This window comes from Ooceraea biroi, chromosome 1, assembly GCF_003672135.1.
Source record: "Ooceraea biroi isolate clonal line C1 chromosome 1, Obir_v5.4, whole genome shotgun sequence".
Lineage (NCBI taxonomy): Eukaryota > Metazoa > Arthropoda > Insecta > Hymenoptera > Formicidae > Ooceraea > Ooceraea biroi.
In genome coordinates, this window is record NC_039506.1 from 15,122,194 (window position 1) to 15,143,953 (window position 21,760).

The 21,760-nt window shown below is 42.5% G+C and overlaps 2 protein-coding genes across 11 annotated transcripts; both read left to right on the forward strand.

Moving 5' to 3' along the window:
• The first annotated feature begins 33 nt into the window (after positions 1 to 33).
• On the forward strand, positions 34 to 3,423 carry LOC105280870 (basic helix-loop-helix transcription factor scleraxis). The gene is made up of 3 exons (XM_011341732.3): positions 34 to 1,034; positions 2,636 to 2,870; positions 3,129 to 3,423. Exons 1-3 carry the CDS (start codon positions 925 to 927, stop codon positions 3,243 to 3,245), a joined length of 462 nt encoding a protein of 153 aa, XP_011340034.1. The 5' UTR covers positions 34 to 924; the 3' UTR covers positions 3,246 to 3,423.
• Positions 3,424 to 5,200: 1,777 nt separating this feature from the next.
• Positions 5,201 to 20,575, forward strand: LOC105280868 (protein ECT2). 10 transcript variants are annotated; one of them, XM_026969231.1, is made up of 16 exons: positions 5,201 to 5,833; positions 8,520 to 8,727; positions 8,938 to 9,076; positions 9,218 to 9,427; positions 9,592 to 9,738; positions 10,290 to 11,474; positions 12,675 to 12,809; positions 12,883 to 13,081; positions 13,581 to 13,708; positions 13,846 to 14,245; positions 14,335 to 14,775; positions 15,187 to 15,341; positions 15,521 to 15,606; positions 16,205 to 16,297; positions 17,394 to 17,568; positions 18,968 to 20,575. In XM_026969231.1, the coding sequence occupies exons 1-16, from the start codon at positions 5,770 to 5,772 to the stop codon at positions 19,079 to 19,081; spliced, it is 3,879 nt and encodes a 1,292-aa protein (XP_026825032.1). In that variant the 5' UTR covers positions 5,201 to 5,769; the 3' UTR covers positions 19,082 to 20,575. The 10 variants fall into 10 exon arrangements, 9 of the variants coding, with proteins under 9 accessions (XP_026825032.1, XP_026825015.1, XP_011340031.1 ...); XM_011341729.3 differs by lacking the exon at positions 10,290 to 11,474 and adding an exon at positions 18,320 to 18,326 and having other exon boundaries at positions 5,214 to 5,833; positions 13,578 to 13,708; XM_026969214.1 differs by lacking the exon at positions 10,290 to 11,474 and having other exon boundaries at positions 5,213 to 5,833; positions 13,578 to 13,708; positions 19,666 to 20,575.
• The last annotated feature ends 1,185 nt before the right edge of the window (positions 20,576 to 21,760 follow it).

The window sequence follows — 21,760 nt, forward strand, 5'->3', positions numbered from 1 at the left end:
TTTGCCAATCGTACTTTAACGATCCTGGGAGAAAATCGTAACGTCCGGGTTTAACAGGAATTAGCGGTAAATTTCTTGGTTCGCCAGTAGTTACGGAAAGCATGGGGTGAAGCCGAGGGCATACGAGGGAACAAGTGGGCGGAGACGCGCCGTAACGGAACGCTAATTAGTCTTGCAGATGGAATTTGTTTCCTTTACCCTGCTCTATCACCCGGTCGCCACGGTCACTCGTGTTTTTATTGAGCTAATGTGAAACGCAGCCGCCGACCACTTTACGTGGAATGCATCGCTCGCGCGGCACGCGTGTGCACGTATGTGAGCGTGCGTGTGGTGTGTGGCACGCAGGGACGAAGCCGAGTGCGCGAATGCGGAGCCCAGAGATCGTCTCGTGCGGTTCGTGCGTCAATTGTAAGCGGTAAAAATTCGACTTCAAGAGATGCGAGAGGCGATCGAGCGCGTAACAACGTGGACTCGATCGTAACTTGGACGTTTACTTTCACGTTCTTGGATCGCAACGGTGAATAATAATTTGTTTTCTCTACGAGATGCAGCGTTTATACGATTATAATTTAGCTTTACGCTTTTGTTTTCTTCGTCACATTTTTTAGCTCACCGCGGTGAGGGAAAAGCGGGGAAAAGGAAGACGAGAAGGAGGTCCCATCGCGACCGAGGGGAAAGGAGTGAGAGGGAAAGAAAGAAAGGAGGAGGTCCTCATCCGTTGCCGATCCCGCACACGTGCGGCTCACGTGCGTGTCTCGGGCCTGGTCGAGGCGGAACAGCGGGGGAGAGCGGCACTGAGAGAAATGTAAAGTGTGCGTGACGCACCAGATGAGATTAGGAGACTCCATGCTCCAGAGGAGCGGAAAGAGGCTGCCGCTCAGTCGTGCCCGTTGACGAGGACGGCGTCGTCGTGCGCGGTGGTCGATGAGAACGCTGCTCCGTGATCGCGTCTGCGGCATGGCAGCCCGCAAGGAGGAAGCAACGACGAAGCAACGATACCACGCGAACGCTCGGGAGAGGGATCGCACTTACAGGTGAAGACGGATTTGCGCGTATTTTCCGTTTAATTCGCGTTTAATTCCACGTCCATCTTCAAGAGTGAGTGACGAATAAAAACGCGATGAGACGCAGGAGTTGGGGCAAACGTTTTGTGGAAAAGCGTACGAGATCTCGGGCTTCCATTGCGCGAGAAAATTACAGACAACTTAATGAAGTTAATTAATAAGTATTAAGAAGTAGATAAAGTAGAGGTAACACTGGCTAGTACGACTTGTATACTCTTCCACATATTGGGTCGTCCGGAAAGTTCGTGCCGATTTTTAATAGATGGCGTTGGAACATGTCTGAATATATCAATGTTATTGAAAACACACGATTTATATACATATGCTTAAAGGTGACATTTCAACGCATCTTTAGGAAAAAAGTTGTTTCAGATAAATTGATTCGTGTCAGTTTTGTACTCTTTTGAAGATGGAAGAAAACAAAGAACATTTTAGACACTTGATGCTTTTCTATTACCGGAAAGGCAAAAATGCCTCACAAGCAACAAATTCGATATGTTCTGTTTACGGAGAAGGCGCTTTAGCTGAAAGAACCGTACGTAAGTGGTTCGCTAAGTTTAGAGCTGGTGATTTTAACCTTAAAGACCAAGAACGCTCGGGCAGACCCTCTACTACTGATGATGACCAACTCAAGACACTGATCGAGAATAACCCGCGCTACACGACACGTGAATTAGCAGAGATACTGAAAATATCGAAAACCACTGTCCACGATCATGTAGTGAAGCTTGGTTACGTAAGTCGCTGTGATGTATGGGTTCCGCATAATTTGGCCGAAAAAATTTAATGGACCGCATTTCCATCTGCGACTCGCTGTACAAGCGCAACGAAAACGTACCATTTTTGAAGCAATTAGTGACGGGTGACGAAAAATGGATCATTTACAACAATGTAGAACGAAAAAGATCCTGGGGTAAGCGAAATGAACCAGCATTAACCACTCCGAAAGCCGGCCTTCATCCAAAAAAAGTCATGCTCTGTGTCTGGTGGGATTGGAAAGGAATCCTATATTATGAGCTCCTACCACACAACCAAACGATAAATGCAGATAAGTACTGCTCGCAACTGGACGAATTAAAGACAGCGATTCAGGAAAAACGTCCAGAATTAGCTAATAGGAAGGGCGTCGTGTTCCATCAGGACAATGCCAGACCTCATGTTTCTTCGACTACCCGACAAAAATTGTTGGAGTTTGGCTGGGATGTGCCACCTCACCCACCGTATTCACCAGACATTGCACCTTCAGACTTTCACTTATTTAGGTCTTTGCAAAATTCTCTTAGCGGCAGGAACTTCAACTCTTTGATCGACATAAAAAACCACCTTGAGGAGTTTTTCGCCGAGAAACCTAAGAAGTTCTGGGAGAATGGAATCTTCCAGTTGCGTGAAAGATGGACAAAGGTTGTGAAACAAAACGGTGCATACATAAGACAATAAATATTTATCGACATAAAAAAATGTTGCCTTTGAATTTTCCTTCAAAATCGGCACGAACTTTCCGGACGACCCAATATTTCCACGAGAATTCCTCTCGATGAGGAGGATAAACGAGCGTGATCTTCGTTGTGCAGCGTGAACACGGCATTCAGCATTTTGCGCACGCTGATCCCGACCGAGCCCGCCGACCGGAAGCTATCGAAAATTGAAACCCTGAGGCTGGCCAGCAGTTACATCAGTCACTTGGACGCGATGCTCGTCGCGGGTGCCACCACGGATCGACCCTGCTCGCGTCTTCTAGAGAATAAAGGCGTTTACTCGGCCAGGCCGCAAGTTTGCACATTTTGCTTAGCTACGCATAAGAAATGTGTAAGATAAACGATTTACGACTTTAGGATTGTATCTTGGAGTGTCTTGAATTTATTAGCTGTGTAAATTCATTCGCAATTAAAAGCAATAATTTTTTGAGTAATGCGAGATGTAAGATATAAGCGTAAGTGTTAGAATGTCAAACAAATGAACAATGTTCGAGTTCACACGTACTATATCAAGTTACTTTTGTTTGTTAACAATTAAGCTGTGCGATGATCAAGATGATATTCATGATTTTCTATTTCGTATTTCTAGAGTTTGGACGTCTCGGGAATGATCCCGGATTATCCAGATGACCAAACAGCTTCGTGCATTTTTGTGCCAGCAAATGCAACATATTTCCCACGCGACCTGCATGTAAATGATATATGAAGCCAATAGATTAATTTTATATCTGTATATATGATATGTACACATTTGTACATTTTTGTAAATATTATGTGCTGCTTGATTTATTTTTCATAAATATTAAATACATATTCATGCAATTGTAACGTTCAATGTAGGTTTTCCAGACAACTACGTAAAATTTAAAAAAGTAAAATCCGGTACACACATGTCACATCCGCTGCACAAGAGGATAAAAACAAGACGCTCTTCCCTCGATCTTTTAATATTCGGGCTCAGTCACGCAGGACGCGGCAAACTTTGCCGCGCGGCGGAAGTTGGCGCGTCAGCCAATCCAATGTTTGCGAATCGAATTTTGTTCTCCATTATTTTCGGAAAAGCAAACATTCGATTGGCTGTCGCGCCAACTTCCGCGCGGCGAGCTTTGCTTATATATCTGCATAAATTCCCTAGGCATATTTACGAGCGCAACGGGAAGCGCAGGGATACCAATCCCTCTCGTCCTATCTCACACACGTGCCAAAAAGAGACGGAATTTAGTGTCTCTATAACCTATACGCTATATCTCGTCCTCTAACTTCGCTCGGTGCGTGAACCACTCGACCTTCGATTCCGCCTTTGTTCTTTCGTCAAATTTATTAGAAATATCATAACTCATCGTCTAGAGACTAGTTTAGTTCTGGCGACGCGCGATCTTCCTAGCAGAGAGAAACCTGAGAGCGGCCACCAGCCTCCACGGGCACATTTCCTGACGTTTGACGCGCCGCCTGACAAAGTGCACGTGAACTAGTTCGTTACGCTCGGTAATGATACATGATTCGTGTCCAAACTATTCATAAGGAAGCTTTCCCATGTAAACTCTACTTTCGAACGAGTCATAGTGCGTTCGAAAGGGAAGGTAAAAATATTAATGTCGTGTTCGAGGGTTTGGGTGTACGAGCCTTGGTTTCGGAGAAATTTACATCTAAAAGTGAGCATTTTCCAGCGGTACTAAAAGTACCATGAATAGCTAGAATTCGGCGTGAAGCGCGGTAGTCTAGTGGCTAAGCGCGAGACTCGTATTTTGCCATCCGCGCAAGTTGGGTTCGAGACCGAGTTGTGATAATTTTTTTTCTTCGGATTTTTGTTTCTTTGTGTTTGCATTATATTTTTTTATTATGTAAATAATAAATTATTATGTAAATAATGATTTATTATGTTTTATTATATTTTGGAGGTATACGTATATGTATAATGAGACATAAACATATACATTTAACATTTGTAAACTTTTTATTTATTTATATAGTTTGTATACTGTCGAGTGTTTATTTATTATAAAATTCTGACTCATTAAAAAAAAGTGTCACAACCTCTGGTGCCTATGACTGTGCAGTGTTGCGGATGAAAATTTATATAAAAGCATTTATGTTTTTTATGCTTTTATATAAATTTTCCATCCGCAACACTGTACAGTTATGTCAGAATTTTATAATAAATAAACACTCGACAGTATACAAACTATATAAATAAATAAAAAGTTTACAAATGTTAAATGTATATGTTTATGTCTCATTATATACGTATACCTCCAAAATATAATAAAACATAATAAATCATTATTTACATAATAAAAAAATAGAATGCAAATACAAAGAAAAAAAAATCCGAAGAAAAAAAATTATCACAACTCGGTCTCGAACCCAACTTGCGCGGATGGCAAAATACGAGTCTCGCGCTTAGCCACTGGACTACCGCGCTTCGCGCCGAATTCTAGCTATTCATGGTACTTTTAGTACCGCTGGAAAATGCTCACTTGTATCATTGCCGAGCGTAACGAACTAGTTCACGTCCGCTTTGTCAGGCGGCGCCAAACGTCAGGAGGCTGGTGGCCGCTCTCAGGTTTCTCTCTGTTCCTAGTCTCTGCGCGACGCGTTTCGCGCATGCGCCGCGGCACGCGGGGAAGACTACGTGCGCGAGTGGGAGGGAAACAGTGGCACGGTACGCGAGCGCGCGCGCGCGAGAGCGAGACAGGCTGAGATTTCGTTGCGATATTCCAACGAGCGAGAAACCGAAGCGTGCGAACACCGCGGTTGAGATACTCGGCGCGCGGGCGCGAATACGTGACGCGTGGGACGTCGCTAGGGATAAACCCAGAAGTGTCGCGTCCCGTTCCGTACCGTCGCCGATTATCCGCGAGCGGCAGCCGCCGACGTCTTCGCCGTTGCTGCCGTTGCCGACGGCTCACTCGCGCGCGCGCGCGCGCGCGCCTGCCCCTTGCGGTCTTTTGGTGGCCGTCGCGTGGTGCGACGTTCGGTGCCGAGCACGTCGGTCCGAAGCGAAGTAGTGCGCGGATCGCGCACGCGGCGCGAATCGCCGCGTTCAGCCGATGGATTTTAAATGATCGACGACGGAGGAGCGGACGGGTGTCGTTGCCGTTGTCGTCGTCGCCGCGCGTTGGTGACGGTTTGGGGTGCTGCACGCTCGTCGGCGGGATCGTCATCGTTGTCGCGCCGAGCACAAAGGCTCGAGGGGCCCACCGCCGATGTTGTAACGTACGGATGCCAAGATGGAAGAGCAGCGTAGCGTCCACGGCTGTATCGGCGATATAAATAGTGCGGAGGCGGCCAAAAGTAAGCGCGAATCTCCCTGTCAACGTTTATAAATCATCTTCGGCATCTTTCGCCGTAGGGAGACGACGACGACGTCGCTGACGTCGTAAGCGCGCTCTCCCTCTCGCTCGTCCGCTTGCTTATTTGCTCGCTCGCTCTCTCGCTCGTCCGTCCGTTCGCAGCGTGGCGATACGCGACGAGGCGGAAGGAGAGGGATGCAAGATGAAGCGTGCGTGTCTGCCTACCTGTCTTGTAAATAAGGAGACAAAAGTTCATCCAAAGGACCGTGTACCTGCTGAATTCCAAGGAGCAAAGGACGCATTTTCCGTATCGTCCTCTCTGTCCCTCTCCTTTTCTCTCTTCGTCTGTCTCGCTCTTACTCGCTCAGGTAATCTTTAAAGCCCATTTTGTACCAAGTTCGCACAGCAGGTCGTCAAAATTCGGGCTGCAGCTGCCATTTGTGTCCCGTTCGTCATGAAAGCCATACTGGTTGATGCACGGTTTCCAGCTGCGTCCACGTGCCCGTTGCGATGAACGCGGCGCAGCGCGAACGCCGAATATCCGTCGCTCTATTTTTATTAGGCGCGATCCTTAACGCCGGTACGTGATATACATGTACGAGATACGCGATACTCCGGTTAAAGTAGAAACGAAAGAAGAGGAATCACGATGAACTCGCTGCGTCGATTACGAAGCTCCACTCCGATTTCGAACGACGTGAAGGATCCTTGGTTCTTGACCTTCGCATTAGAAATATCTTCCATCCACGGCGAGCATTCTAAGTTACGCGAGAGCGACGACGAGAATCCTGAGCTACGGGACGACAATTTTACAAATTTAAGTTCCGGTACAAAATTTATATTCTGGTAAAAAGTTCTGGTTTGTTTCCAAAGCGAGCGGGAACATACGTGACTTCTTCGATCCGAGCCGAATTTGGGGTAATTATTTAGATTAACGGAGCGACCTCGAATGACTTTGACCTTGACATATGTTGTCACGGTCACCCTCCTGAGTGACCTTCGAAAGGTTTTAGCCGTCGCTCATTGTTTATTAAAAAGTTATTAACAAAAAAAAGTTTCGAAAATATAGTAGTTATTTTGAATATTGAAAGACACAAACGACGAATGTGAACGAAGGAAGGAAAGTGATTTAACCTAACCTAATCTAATCTAACCTAGTTAGGTTAGGTTAGGTTATATTTTCCGAAACTGGAGCCCCGGACACATACGCTCGTTTTTCAGCCCGCTTCGCGGGAGGGCGGGGGGGAGGGGCGAAGCCCCTCCCCCCCGCCAGGATCCGTGCCGTGTACCAGGTGATCAAAATCTGTAACGCCGGCTCCGGCGGGGGGAGGGACAAAGCCCCTCCCCCCCGCCCTCCCGCGAAGCGGGCTGAAAACGAGCGTATGTGTGTCCGGGGCTCCAGTTTCGGAAAATATAACCTAACCCAAACCTATTTCTGATTTAAAGGTAAAATTCCATCAAATATACTCTTTCGTAAACGTATATGATATCGTAAAATTATGCTCTATTCATTAAACTTTTTTGTTAATAACTTTTCAACAAACAACGAGCGACGGGTGAAACCTAGTGCGAGTTATTCGGGAAGGTGACCTTTGTAATACATGTCAAACTCAAGTCCTTGCTTCGCGTGGACAGTTGAAAATTCGTGCAAAATCATTAAACTTCTTTTGTTAATAACTTTTTAATAAACAATGAGCGACGGCTAAAATCTTTTGAAGGCCACTCAGGAGGGTGACCTCTATAATATATGTCAAGGTCAAGGTCATCCGAGGTTGCTCCGTTAAACTAAATAATTACCCTTTCTATATATATATATATATATAATTTTTTCCTCGCTTCTGCCGTCCGCGCTTCCTCGCGAATTAATTATCTCACGCCGTGCACGTGCACCAGATGTACAGGCCAGCAATCGCATCCGCGCGACTTCCCGCTGTTTACGACGATATATAACACAAGATAGAGTCCAGAAGAGTAGCTGCCGCGACTGCGTTTCAATCCTGCCGGAACAGTGACCCAGCTAAAAGAAAAGGAAAAAAAAGGTCAAGAAAAGATAAATAAGGAGGAAACCGCGTCTTTTGCAACGACTATCCCTCGCATCGCCGTACGACCGAAAGCAAAAGCTCGAGTTAATCGCGTTTAATTGTTCAGCTGAAAAGTTTAATCGTTGATCGAGAGCACGCCTTGTGAAATTCGCCCGGATCGTACGTTGTCAAAGCGCATGGCGTTCGTCGCGGCTCGTTTTACATGCGTGGGCGCGTGGGGCGATCCGCGCTGTATCTGCGAGCGAGCGAGGCAAAAATAAGATGGAGATAAGATAGGCAGATAAGGACGAGCCGGGATGCTCTAGATCGCACTTTTCGCCCGCTGCTGGAGAATCGGCTCGGTCCGGTTGATGAAACTTGCTCATTTACCGGCGCTGTCGCGCATTGCGCGCGATTGTAATCTCTATTTTTGCCGTCGAATATTTATTTTTGCGCGTGCCGCGTATATCGCTTATTCGTCACCGACCGGGGAATGCAGCGTCGCGTACCGTAAAATGCACGATCCTGCCACGCTGGGGCACGTGGTCTCCCAACAGCCGCAGTGTTCGTCGGCATGGCACGATGGTTGAAACAATTGTCGCACGTAACGCGATAACGCGAGCGAACTCGGCTAATGATACACACGCTTCTTTTTCTGTTTATCAGTAATTATACCGCGCAAGAAGAGGACGTGCCTGGTCGGCGCGGCCTGCAACGATCCCGCGCTCAACGCCGCCGCCCAGCAGCTGAAAGTGCCTGTGCTCAAGTCCGAAACCGGCGCGGAGCATGTCGAGGACACGACCTACAACACTTACTTCATACTCAAGCAGTTCGAGGGGGCCGAGTATGATGCCCTGTGCAAGAGCGCTCATAGGTTTGTATTGACGCACTGCACTTTTGTAGCACTTTTTTTTTGTATGGAGAAGAGAGTCGTTGATGCATCATTCTTCTTGGTTCCTCTAGGGTGGGAAACGTGGCTCCCACCTGGAAGCCAAATTAGATTTGTGATAATGAACGGCGCGAGAGCGCTTTGACTCATCAAAGCCTGATTCCTTGATGTACCGATTTGTTTTATCCATTCCAGAATACTGGGGCCTACAGCCCTGCTGCAGCTGGCGGAGAGGAAGGAATCGCTGCCCAGTATCAAGAGACCGATGTACACGCAGTCCATGGTGGGCGCGATAGTGGTGTTTAGCGGTTTTCGAGCGCGCGAGGACGAGCTGGTCAGTCTCTTATCTATATTTATGAATTTATAAATATACAGAGAGAGAGAGAGAGACAGAGAGGAGCGATGGGTTTATTGATCCTTAAGCTGCGTGTGACACGCGTGCCTTGTAATGATGTAATTTACTTGGTTTCAACAGCGCAAGTTAGCTACTATGATTCTTAGTATGGGAGGTAGCATCCGCAAGGACATGGGCATCAAAGTGACGCACCTTATTGCAAACCATTGCAGTGGGGAGAAGTACAGATACGCCGACACATTCGGGTTGCCGATCATGTCGGTGGAATGGGTGGTAGCGTTGTGGAATGCCAAAGATGATACCACCATCTACGCGAGCAACGACGAACTGGTAATTGTCCGAAAAATAAATTCAACGCACGTGTACGATGGCTAAAAAATGCAAATTTAATCGTGTTACGAGAGCATGTTTGTAATTGTTGTCATCTTTGTGAAAGTTCATGCTGCGACAGTCTGTAGATATAGACATTTTATTGGAAACGCGTACGTTTACAGGTGGCGACTTACAAGTTGAAGCCGTTTTATGGAGCGAGAGTGTGCTTCTCTGGCTTCCCCGAGGAGGAGAAGAAACACATGTGCGAAGTTCTGGAGCAGCAAGGTGGCGAACCCACGGAGATTGACGATCCACATTGTACACACGTGGTGAGTTGACATGATACGATCTTAATCTGTTATATATTGTATCTAATTTTATGTACACACGTATTTTTCACGCGACAGTTTCGATACTTAAAATCAATACTTACACACATACATACACACAGAAATATATATTACAAGCAAGATAACAAGTATACAATTCGCGATTAAGCTAGACATTCAATATTCTGTTGCACAGGTTACAATATCTAATTATTAATAATAATAATAATAATCAGGGCAATTTGATAAATCCTTATATAAAAGAAAATATGTAGCATGGCGACACTAATATCAAACTGACATAATAGTTGACGCATGTTTTTATTTTAATTTTTTTGATTTAATCAAATTTAACGGAGTCCCTCTATAACATTATATAATTGCAAAGTAGACACTAGATTAATATAAAATTAATATAAAATATTACATATGCATATATATTTTTTGAGGACTTATCAAACGACCCTTGGTACACTCTAATTATACTTCAACACTGTACTATAGTACACTACACAACACACGCTTACACATCAACGATACACATGCTCTAGGTGGTAGACGTAGATGGTCCACTCTACAAGAAATCCAGCAATACTAAATCACCGCACCTTGGGAATCCACCCGTGGATCCGTTTCCCTCGACGTACTTTAAACCAGTCCCCTTGCCTCTTTGTAAGCCTTACTCAAAGGTGACGCGTAGTAATGCGACAGACGCTGACGCTTGTAATCGCAGCAACGTGTCGAACAACGCCGGCGACAGCGTAAAAATCGGAGACGGTCACTCGTCGTTGGAAAACGTCTCGCCCGTCTTGCGTCCGTTCGAGGAACAGAATGCCTGGAACGATTTTCTTTCGAGCAACCACGCCAGCCACGATTCCGCCGTTCGCATAAACGACAATAATTCCTGCCTGCAGAATTCGATCATCAAGTCTGGCAACGTGTTTCATCCCTTTGCAGAGCAAAGCGATTCCGGTATAGACATAAGCAAGTCGTCGAATCTGTCGGCCGCGTTCCCCATGCTGGACAAGTGCTCGGTTCCGATCGCGTCGACGTTGCTTAGCAGAAAAAGCATGAAATTTAGCATCTCCGAGAGCTCTTTGTTCAGCAGCGAGCAGTCTCTGTGCGAGACCGCGCCGAGCTCCCCCGTTAAACCCCCGCGCGACGTGAAATCGTGTACGTCGTACGAGAAGAACAACGCGCGCGTCTGCGCGTCATCGATGAGCGACAGCACGCTGTCCTTAAAGTATCGCAAAAATATTCATTACATACAGAATAACACCCTGTCCCTGAGCAAGATCATTCCGAAGCGCTACGTGAAATGGAGGAAATCTAGCTCCTGCACGTCCGTCCATAAGATGGCGACGGTCGAGAAATACAAGTTCCTCAAGGCACGCTCGTCTCCGAACATATCGAAGCGTTGCGACGAACAATACAGCGACACGTTCCCGCAGAACGCGAGCGTGTTAGGCGAGCGTAACAAGCGTCTGTCGAGGTCGTACGCGTCAATTTTCTCGAGATCCGATCACTTCTCTTCCTGCCCGTCCTCCGAGAGCGAGCACGACAGTTTGTCAAATTGCTCGCCGTCCGCGAAAACTCTCTTCAAGAAAAAGTACACCTCCCTGTCCAAGTCCCTGTCGATACCGTTCAACGGAAAAACCTGCAACGTACGATCCGCGTCGCACGCCGCGAAAACCGGCCTGACAGATTTCAAGCCACGGAAGGACAAGCCATCATGCGCGGTACTTTGCTTTAATCTTCTTGCAGGTTCAAGGGTTTAATTTGTAATTTCTGAGGAGTTTGGATTAAACGGAAACTTGATACAACAAATTGATTTTCTGTAATATAAAATATTATATAATTGATATAAAATGTAAACGTGTAAAAATGAAATGATTTTTAGTGACCGTTTAAGGGGGGAGCCTGCTTTAGAACGCTGAAAATAAGGTATATTTTACGAATTGTTTTTGGAGAAACTATACAGCGGATCATTATAAAACTTTTATGCATTTATTAGTACATGTTTAAAGATCAAAAAAATTATTTTTTGATTTGAATATATCGCTTGTAGAGGTCGTCCTGGAGAAATCTTAGTGCAGCCGCGTCGCCGGCATTGCAAATTGGTGAGCATTCTCCTGCCTCCAAATTTCGTCTAAACTGAAAAATTGAAATATCTTCTCGTTATTTATGAATTCCCATCGTCGATGAACCAAAGAGAGAAGAAAAAAGTTGAAAAGTGCCAAAATGGTGGAGCTTAGAACACAAAAGTACGATTTTTAGGCAAAGTTTTTGAACTTTTTCATGCAAAAATAATTGTTTAACTTAATGTTTTTATGAATATTAAAGGTTCATCGACGATGGGAATTCATAAATAACGAGAAAATATTTCAATTTTTCAGTTTGGATGAAATTTGGAGGCGGGAGAATGCTCACCAATTTACAATGCCGGCTGCACTAAGATGCCTCCAGGACGACCTCTACAAGCGATATATTCAAATAAAAAAATAATTTTTTTTATCTTTAAACATGTACTAATAAATGCATCAAAGTTTTATAATGATCCGCTGTATAGTTTCTCCAAAAACATTCGTAAAATTATACCTTATTTTCAACGTTCTAAAGCAGGCTCCCCCCTTAATTTAACGTAATAATATCAAATTTTGTTGTATATTTCGATTGACGCGTCCGTCTTTATGTATGTATTTATTATATGTGCGTTAGATACTTTGAGAAAATTAATATGTATTTGTACTTTTTTTGTAAAAATCTGTCGTGTCTGTAAAAATCTGTACGTTAGTTTCATCGTCGTCGACTCGGTCAATTCTCTAAAATCGCACCGCACGATGTGTGACCACGCTGTTCCTTGTCCCTTGTGACGTGATGAGGGTCGCAACAGTGACGAAACCGGATGCTAATGTCAAAATCGTTCGTTGCTGTAGGTCGTAGACGAGTCCAACGTGAACGTACTACCGAATTTCGTGACGGCGTCGGCCTTCATAGTCAAGACCGGCTGGTTCTGGACGTCCGTGCAGAATGAAGCTGCCGCCGACGAGAAGGAGTATCTGTTCGAGCACGTGAGTTGACGATGTCGATAAAAATTCTCATCGTGCTAAAACAGCAATGCTAAAATCGTCATTTTCTTCTCAGTATCTGGAGAACGCTCGATCCCCTACTGCATCCGGTAGGCGAGAGAGCCAACCGCTCGCGGCGCAGAACCTGGCGTTGCCCAAATTTCCGCACTGGCTTCCGTTGTCGAATTTGCTGCAGAATGGAGCGGACTCGCCGGGCAGTGTCAGCGGGAGCTTCCTGGACTGCACGACGAGTCCAGATAAACAAATGATAGATGGTGCGTGTTCGTTGATGCTTTTAATAACTTTGCCTCCTGCTGCGAGACGCTGTTGCAGAATTATTTTTTATTCCTACGTCTTTATTTACACGTCTCGATTAACGCTTGCAATAATAGTTAATCCAAGTAACGCATCGTCAGGATATCATGCTAACAACACTCCTGTCTTCTCTTTCTTTGGTGGTTCATCGAGTCACTTAATCGTGTCAATAGTCGGTAAAAATGTAAGCATGTTTTTACACTACATATTTTAATTGTTTATATATTTTAATTGTTGATTTTCGCTTCGACTAAAAATAAACATGAAACTCACTCACGTGTGTTTCAACATGTAACGCAGAAATATAAAGGTGGTCAGGTGGTTACGGGATTTAGTATTCGTAGCGGCACTTTCAGCTTACAAAACTCGTGCTTCTGCCAAGGATAATTACTAAATCTGATATATGAACCATGAAGAAAGGGAAGATCGTACTGATTGTTACCTTTTGCTAACTAGCAGATGTTCCAGAGGTCGAGTCTTCCGACACAGAAAGCACTCGGGGGAATCTGTCGCAGCGTCACCAAGTGTTTCTCGAGTTGGTAGAGACTGAAAACAATTATGTAGGTGTCCTCAATACGATTATGACGGTAAGGAAATATTTTTTCAATACACTTGGAATTATTACTTACAGTTGTGCACGATTTAAAAAATCAGGTGGAAAAATTAATTTACCTTGCCCGGCAAAACATTTATTTCGAAATCCGTGCTTTCTTTGCGCTTGCAGCTATTCAAATTGCCGTTGGAGAATCTTATAGGAAAGAGCGGTAAGGAGCTGCTAAATAGTACAGAGTTGAAAATTATATTCGGCAATTTCCCGCCGATCTACGACGTTCACAAGCAGCTGCTGGAGGCCCTGCATTACTTCGCCACTTACTGGACGGAAGACGTCAGCATCGGCAACATATTCCTGAAATTCGAGCCGGATCTTGTTAAGGCGTACGCACCCTACGTTAATTTCTTCGAGAACACGAAGCAGATGTTGGAGGAGTGCGATCAGAACAAACCGCGGTTCCACGCGTTCCTCAAGAACTGTCAGACGAAACCGGAATGCGGTCGACAGAGCCTGAAGGAGCTGTTAATCAAACCAGTACAAAGGTTACCCAGTATTAGTCTATTGTTAAATGGTAAGGTCGATCGTCATTAATCGCTGTTGACTCAGCCGTTCCGGGCAGCAAGATCACACGAAAATCGTCCGTTTTCTATATTTCCACAGATATTCTTAAGCACACCGACAAAAGTAATCGGGACTACAGCGCGCTGGAAGCTTCTATTAGCTGTATTAAGAAGGTCATGACGCACATAAACGAGGACAAGAGGAAGACCGAGCGCCAATTGGCGATATTCGACATCTTCAACGAGATCGACAATTGCCCGCCGCATTTAGTCTCTTCGCACCGTTCGTTCCTCAGTAAGTGTGACGTGGTCGAAATAACGGAGGGCCTCAGCGGACGAGGCGATCATCTCGTGCTGTTCCTGTTCACCGACACCCTCGAGATATGCAAGAAACGCTCCAAGGCGTTCAACGCCTTGAAGAGTCCGAACACGATAAACGGCCTGCAGTCGAACAGACTGAGCCAGGGTAAACCGTACAAGCACATCAAGTTGATGCCGCTCAACACCATACGAAAAGTCGTGGACATACGAGAGACTGAGGGTGAGTGGATGTAGTTTTGTATTTTCAAATGCCGCATTCACCGCCATGACGATCACTGGTGACCGGCACGCAATTTTAATAAATACATTTGTCACGTAAATAAAATAATACGAGATTTGTAAAATTTTCTTATATAATAATAATAATTTCTTATATAAATAATACGAGATTTGTAGGATTTTCGTTTGATAAATCCCCCCAAAAAAGTATATACGTCAACTATTATATCAGTTTGATATTAGCCGCTATTTCATATATTTTCTAACGACTTATCAAACGACCCTCGTACTATACACTTCAGCAATTAGGTTTGCAATATAGCGAATGTTTAATAATGATAATGCTACTTATATATTTTCAACGTAATATGTGCAATCAATGTAAATTTATGAAATCGCGTAATATTTTCAGAATGCCACAAGGTATTCGCGCTCGTGGTACGAAGCACTCAGGAACTGAAAGAGAAGTTATTCTCGTTCGTGATCACCGATGAGGAAGTAAATAAAACGACGTTTTTGCAGACTCTGTGCAGACAAATGGCAATTGTCGTTCGTATACCTGATGCTGTAAGTATCACGTAACATCCGTCCACGTGATAGATCGCGATAGAGGTCTACGCGTGTCGGACTTTGTGATATGTTATCGCGCATTACGATAGATCTGCAATTTACATTTGCATTTGTATTTGGCGAAACGATCAAGTGAGTATACCTTACATTGTCGTAATTGTCTCTTCTTTTGGCAGGATACTTTGCTCCTTAAATATGACTCGCATCAGCTTGAAATTGGTAGTAGCGACGTAACATCGGGAACGTTAAAGAAAACAATTAAGTGAGTATACTTTTCATTGTCATAATCATATCTTTTATTAATTATTATTCTACTAATTACAGTCGTTATTCCATTTATTATTTGTCAAATCACATTCGTTGTTATTATTATTATGTCCTTATAAACAAGTTTATCTAGCTCGCGTCATAAGTCAAACACATACTTATGGCAGCACGACAGATAATAAAATAATATAAAATTTTATCTCTACAAGAAATATTCGTCAAACGTTCGTTGTAAAAGTTTGACTTGTCTCTCTTTTTACACAAGTTATTAATGGTATACCTTCATATATATAGGCAACTGTTCAGTCCTCTTAGAAGACTTAGACGTCTTAGACGTCTTAGATTTAAGGTTACGTAAACGAAATTTTCAAAATTTCCGGGGACCCCACGATTATCGTTTGAACATTTTGAACGATGCAAGATATCGCAAAAGCGATCGAAACGGTACTACATCAACTTTTTTTTATCAACAAATCAAATCTAATCGCAAGGTTTCTATTATACTATAGTTTTAGCATATAATAAGTAATCATATTCGATTATATTGCATGATACGAAGAAGTAAATGGGATGTACAATTGGTTTGGTTGCAGGAGCCTATTTCATAATTTTTACCTGGAGTATATGGACCCGTATGTGTTCCTACTCAATAGCATGTGTGAAACCACGTTACATGTCCCACTACCGTCAGTTTTCGCACTATATTTTTTTTACTTGCTTCTTGTCCACGAACCCTCCAATTCGGTGGCATAATTACTCCGTCGAGCATCAGTACTTTCTTATTAATTTGATTTACCAAATGGAGCGAGCCTCTCCTCCTCCATTTGCGTAACACTCAGACTGCCCTAGCTAATTTTCAGCGCGATTCGTCTTGTTCAATATTTCGATAAATAGTTAATTATAGTATAATTATAGTTAATAATAGTTAATTAATAGTGTTCATATCGAGAACTTGTAATTATGCTACTGGAGAGCCCCTGCTTTTAAGATTCTGTTTTATGCTTGGCGAATCGATGTTCAGAAATAATGCCAGCCAGCTCTGATCAGTTCAAGCGTAACATAGTATGATATAATCGTAAGCTTTCATTGGCTTGTATTGGTCTTCCATTTTGTATTCTTTTCTCTGGAAGTTCACTGAGATTCAGTCGAATTTGAGGGTCCTCTGTATTTTCTCCATACGTCTTACTTAATTTGTTACACGCATTATGTACATGAATTTTTTAAACATATTGCAATTGTTTTATCATAATTGATTGTTATTACTTTATTTTTTGTCTGCAAAGCGCACTCAAACAAGTGCAAGTTTTGCTCGACTTAATCTGAAATCAATTTTTCATTTATCCTTCATTTTTTCCAATAGTCATGGAGATGGTTCCTAATCATTGCATCTAGTCATATTGCATGTTGTACGAAATTTTGCATGTACGTTTCAGATTCTTTACATCGCAGCAAGTGTGTAGCGGGTGGGTGCGGTATTTGAAGTTGCTTGAGCTGGGTTTTCTTGAATATGAGACTTACAATTGAGGATTTGGTGCAGAGGTTCCTCTGTTTGTCCGCAAAGGAATGTTCTTTCTCTCTCTCACGACGCAGCTGCGACTGTATTGTCACCTGTATAATCAAGAAAAACATGATTCAATTCAATGTTAAAGAAGACCATTGTTTTACGTACAAAAATCAGTCTGCTCTCGAGAAAGAGAAAGGAACGTTCGATGTGCATGTCGTACGCGTCGCACGCGTAAGCTGCAAAGGATGATGTTCAACAAGTGTACTTTACCGCTGCAGATTCGCGTCCCGCACGAGGGCGAGGGTCGGCCGAGCCTTCAGTTTTAACAAAACGCCAAGCAAGCTCAATCGGGCGATGTCGACGATCATGTCACCGTTTGGAGCGACGCACAGCCTTGCCCCGGCCAACCAGCAGATAGCGCAGATGCGGCTGGGCAGCTGCAACAACATCAGCGTTAGTTGACAACTTTCTTGGCATGAGTCTCCCAACCTCCCGGCCTCCGGCCGGCCTCTATTCTGCTTTTTTCCTTTCTTTTTTTGCTTGCTTGCCCTCACCTTATGACAGGAAGTTACCGCTTTTCCCATTAATTTTACTTTAACAAGCCTTAAAAACGCGCGTCGAGCGGGCTGTGAAAGAAACTATGTCTAGTTTGTACGTACGTTGCGATTTGTAAGAGATTCGGACGGAGAAAGAGACATCTCGTTTTCTAGACTTTTCTCTTGCACTTTGCCATCGAGTTAGTTTTTCTGTTATAATGTTCGATTCGAGACGCGGCGTAACAGAATCAGAAATACGTATTTTCCTTTTTGTGAAGGGGTAGTATTTATATTAAATATTCCAAAATATCGTCGTGTGTGAGCGTGTGTGTGTGTGTGTGTCCGCGCGACACACGTGTCTGGAGCGGCGCGTGAATTCTTCAATATTACATATTGACAGAGTCAGCTAAAGCTTTTATTATTTTTTTCATCCACATATACACGTACTCGATTGAGATAGTGTCTTTATTTATCATTTTACGCGTCGTTTGGAAGTCTTTTATTTTGTACATCGCGCGCTCTTACCTTCATTTGCAATACCTGTGAGACACGTATTTATTTTCGTTGCTATATTATTATTATTTTCATGAAAAGAGGAAAAATAAGATATATTAATGATTACAATGAACTTTCATGCTGATTCGAAACCGATGGATAAATTATATTAGGGATCATGTAAGTACGTCGTAATGAATGTAAAGAAGTCTTCTTTTACATGACTATTCTTTTTAATAAATAATCAAGGCTCATTACTTATTACTAGATTATTGTCTACTGTCAAGTTATTATTGTTATCATTAGACTCGAGTTGTCTGTCCAGTCTTGTAAGCCTTCAAAAGTAGCGAAGACGTTTCATACATTTGCATAATTAGCGGGATGTCTTGCATGATTGAATAATAACTTGTAATTATGCCTGTCATGACAGTTAGATCCTATCTGTAATCTTTTCTTCTCTCTTGTATCTATCTTTCTCTATTTTCCTTTGCTTCCAACAATATTTTTATTCTGTATCTATGTCAGTACTTTGCTCTTTCGATGAAAAATAGCAATGTTAATCTTCTGATAGTACGAAATGTGCATAAATCAGTAACAGTAGACACAGTTACATCTATCAAATCTTTATCTTCATTTAAAATTATATCTATCAATATTTCATTATTTTTTTCTTTTCTTTTTTTACAATTACTTTCGAATATTTCGAGATCGGATTTCGCAAAAAAATTTCTATTATCTCACTTTTAACTCGAGATTTAAAGACGGTAAGAAGCCGAGTTCGTGAAAACACTGAATCTCTCAAGACGTTACTCTTTCCACAGGAGCTGGATAACGGTGGCTCAAGCTCTCCAAATAGAGACGATGTTCTAGTAGCGCCCATGTCGGATCAGCCGACTCGAAAGGCCCTCAGTATGGCTTCGCTGCGAAGGTTGTAATTTTGTACGCGACACGTCATACGCACTTCCTTTTTGTGCCACGGTCGTTTTACGTATTGTTTTTTTTTAACAAAGAAACGTGCATTTTTAACAAACCACTGTGGTATGTTAAACTAATATACATATACTTATATATATACTGTATGTATATATATATATATTGCCTATATGTCGACATTAAGACATTAAGCATTAATTATAACTAAACGGAAACGACCCGAGGAGGACGCGCGCCGTTACGTTTCTCAGTCCTTTTGCAGTATCCTATGTTCAAAGTGTTTAAACTAATTTCGTTATCACTATGGACAACAAACTATATAATTATACGATACAAAAATTTTCCGAACCACCACATCGCGAAGTGTCCCCGCGAAGAAACGCGTCATTAGAAAATAATGATATTACTGCTGTTAGTGCCAATAATGTCTAGCTATTATAATTACTATATTGTTATACTACGATCAATATCCCTCTTTTATTTATTTCACGTGTTAAGTTGTAATTTATTGTACACACGCTTATCCCGAGCCGCCGCACAAGCTCTTGCCGGCCGATAAGTTACAATTTTTCTTTTACGTTCCCAGGTAGTAGTGTCGGACGCAAGTCGGACGAAGCAAGATCGTTGTAATATAACGGAAAACTATTAGCTTCTTTTATATATATATATATATATATATTCGCGAAATCTCGATCGTTACTGCAATGACGATCGGAAACGAGAACTCGAGCGAATGTGTAAGTGTATCCTATATGCGACCGGAGCTCACACGAAACACTTTAAAACAATAAACGACATTATATTTATTTTTCGTTACTTTCGTTGATACATCCTGTTTTGTAACGCTTTACGTTACGTCGACTCCGTGAGAGATATGTTGTATTCGTCCAGTGGATTAAACAGATGCTAATACCTGATCACAGCATGAAACAAAATGTGTTACCGTCTGGCTGGTAGTTCCTGTTCGTTTTCCGTTGTGTGCGTTTCTCAGAAACTCAGTCGTCAGAACTTGCCGCAGTTTCCACCAGTGTTTTATTCGTTGTCTCTGATTTTTTTCTTCTGTTTTTCCACGCATTAGAATTTGTTCAGCGGGAGTCCTACAGAGAAGGTCTGATCTTTGAGCTGTGAAAAAGTAAATAACGCTATGCCACTGCTATATACCTCGCTTCGATCATCCATTCGCGTTGTCGATGCGAGTCGGTGCGGACGGTAATGCAGACGAATCCCTTTTACGAATCTTGTTTGTATTTTAGTCGAGGAGACGTAGTCGTATGCGACATGCCGAAACAAGTGTTCTTCTTGAGTATAAATCGCATTGTAAATAGTTAAAGTTAAGTATGCCAGAAAGTAATTGCGTATCGTAATATGTAGAGAGAACATTTTTTACTGCACGCATATAAGATTATCGTAATGTCGTCTTGTAATTTTCGCGCAGTTATTTATACGATACATTGTACTTGATTGTATAAATTTAATCTTTATTATGCAAAACGGAATCAAGAAGTGCGGTTTATTTATGTGACATCTATATCCTCCTTGGTCTCTTTTATCCCATTCTTTATTCTTCCGGTTTATTCTCCTTTTGAATCCTTTCAAGTGATGCGGTGGTGGATGTCAGTATTAAAAATTTCATGTGGTGCGTAAAAATCTGGTGGTATGTGTTAAGTACGCGAGTACGGGAGAAATTAGCATGTGGATCTCGTCACTAGAGTTATTAATTAATATCAAAATTAATTAAATAAAAGTTTGGTCTTAAAAAAAATAATAAATATTTGGAGGAGAAAGATATCTCGTGCAAAGTGCGAAGAATTAATTTTAATTTTGAATAACAAAATTTGTCTTCGAACAGACGATTTTTACCAAGAATCTTTGAAATAAAACTTTTTAATCGACTATTCAATCGCACTGATTAAAAATAAAATTTTTTCTAATCCATCATTGAGTTATATCACTTGAAAATAAAGTAGCGTCTGTTCCTTCGTCGACTCGTACCACCTCATTTTTCCACCAAAGGCAGTGCAGGCTCGTAGTGGAGTTTCCATAACTAAAAAATTGAAAGTAACGAAATTTGAGTGTTGCCTACCCTGAATGGCAACCCGTTTGTATTCGTTTGAATGACGGGTTGCCATTGCGCAGGTACCATCAAGCTTTCAATTTTTTAGTTAAAAAAATGTCCGTTACAAGCCTCCGCTGTCTTCGGTTGAAAACTGAGATAGTAGTAGTCGAGTCAACGAGACGTAAGACATTATTTCATTTTTTTAATAATACAATATCAGGAGTTTAATTTTTAATTGGTGCAACTCAATAGCGGATCTCAAGAGAAATAATATTTTCAAATAGTATGACTAAAGCGCGAGAAGATCGGGAGTTTTTATTTTTAAGGAATACAACTCAATGGCGGATTAAATAAACTTTTTATTTGTACTAAATTCTGTTCAACGAAACTAAACAAATGTTTCTTTTTAAGTAGGATGATTAAATAATAGAAATCGAGTAAACTATAATTAAAATTTCATAAAACTGAGTTTGATGATTAAATTTCGAATAATGTCAAGAAAGAATGAAAGAGGCAAAATAATCGAGATGTTCAGATTGCGATATACGTCTAAAGCAAAATCTGCTTCCATATACTTGGTCTCTGGGTGAGCGCGGAAACAAGTTTGATCAGTATTGAAATCAGC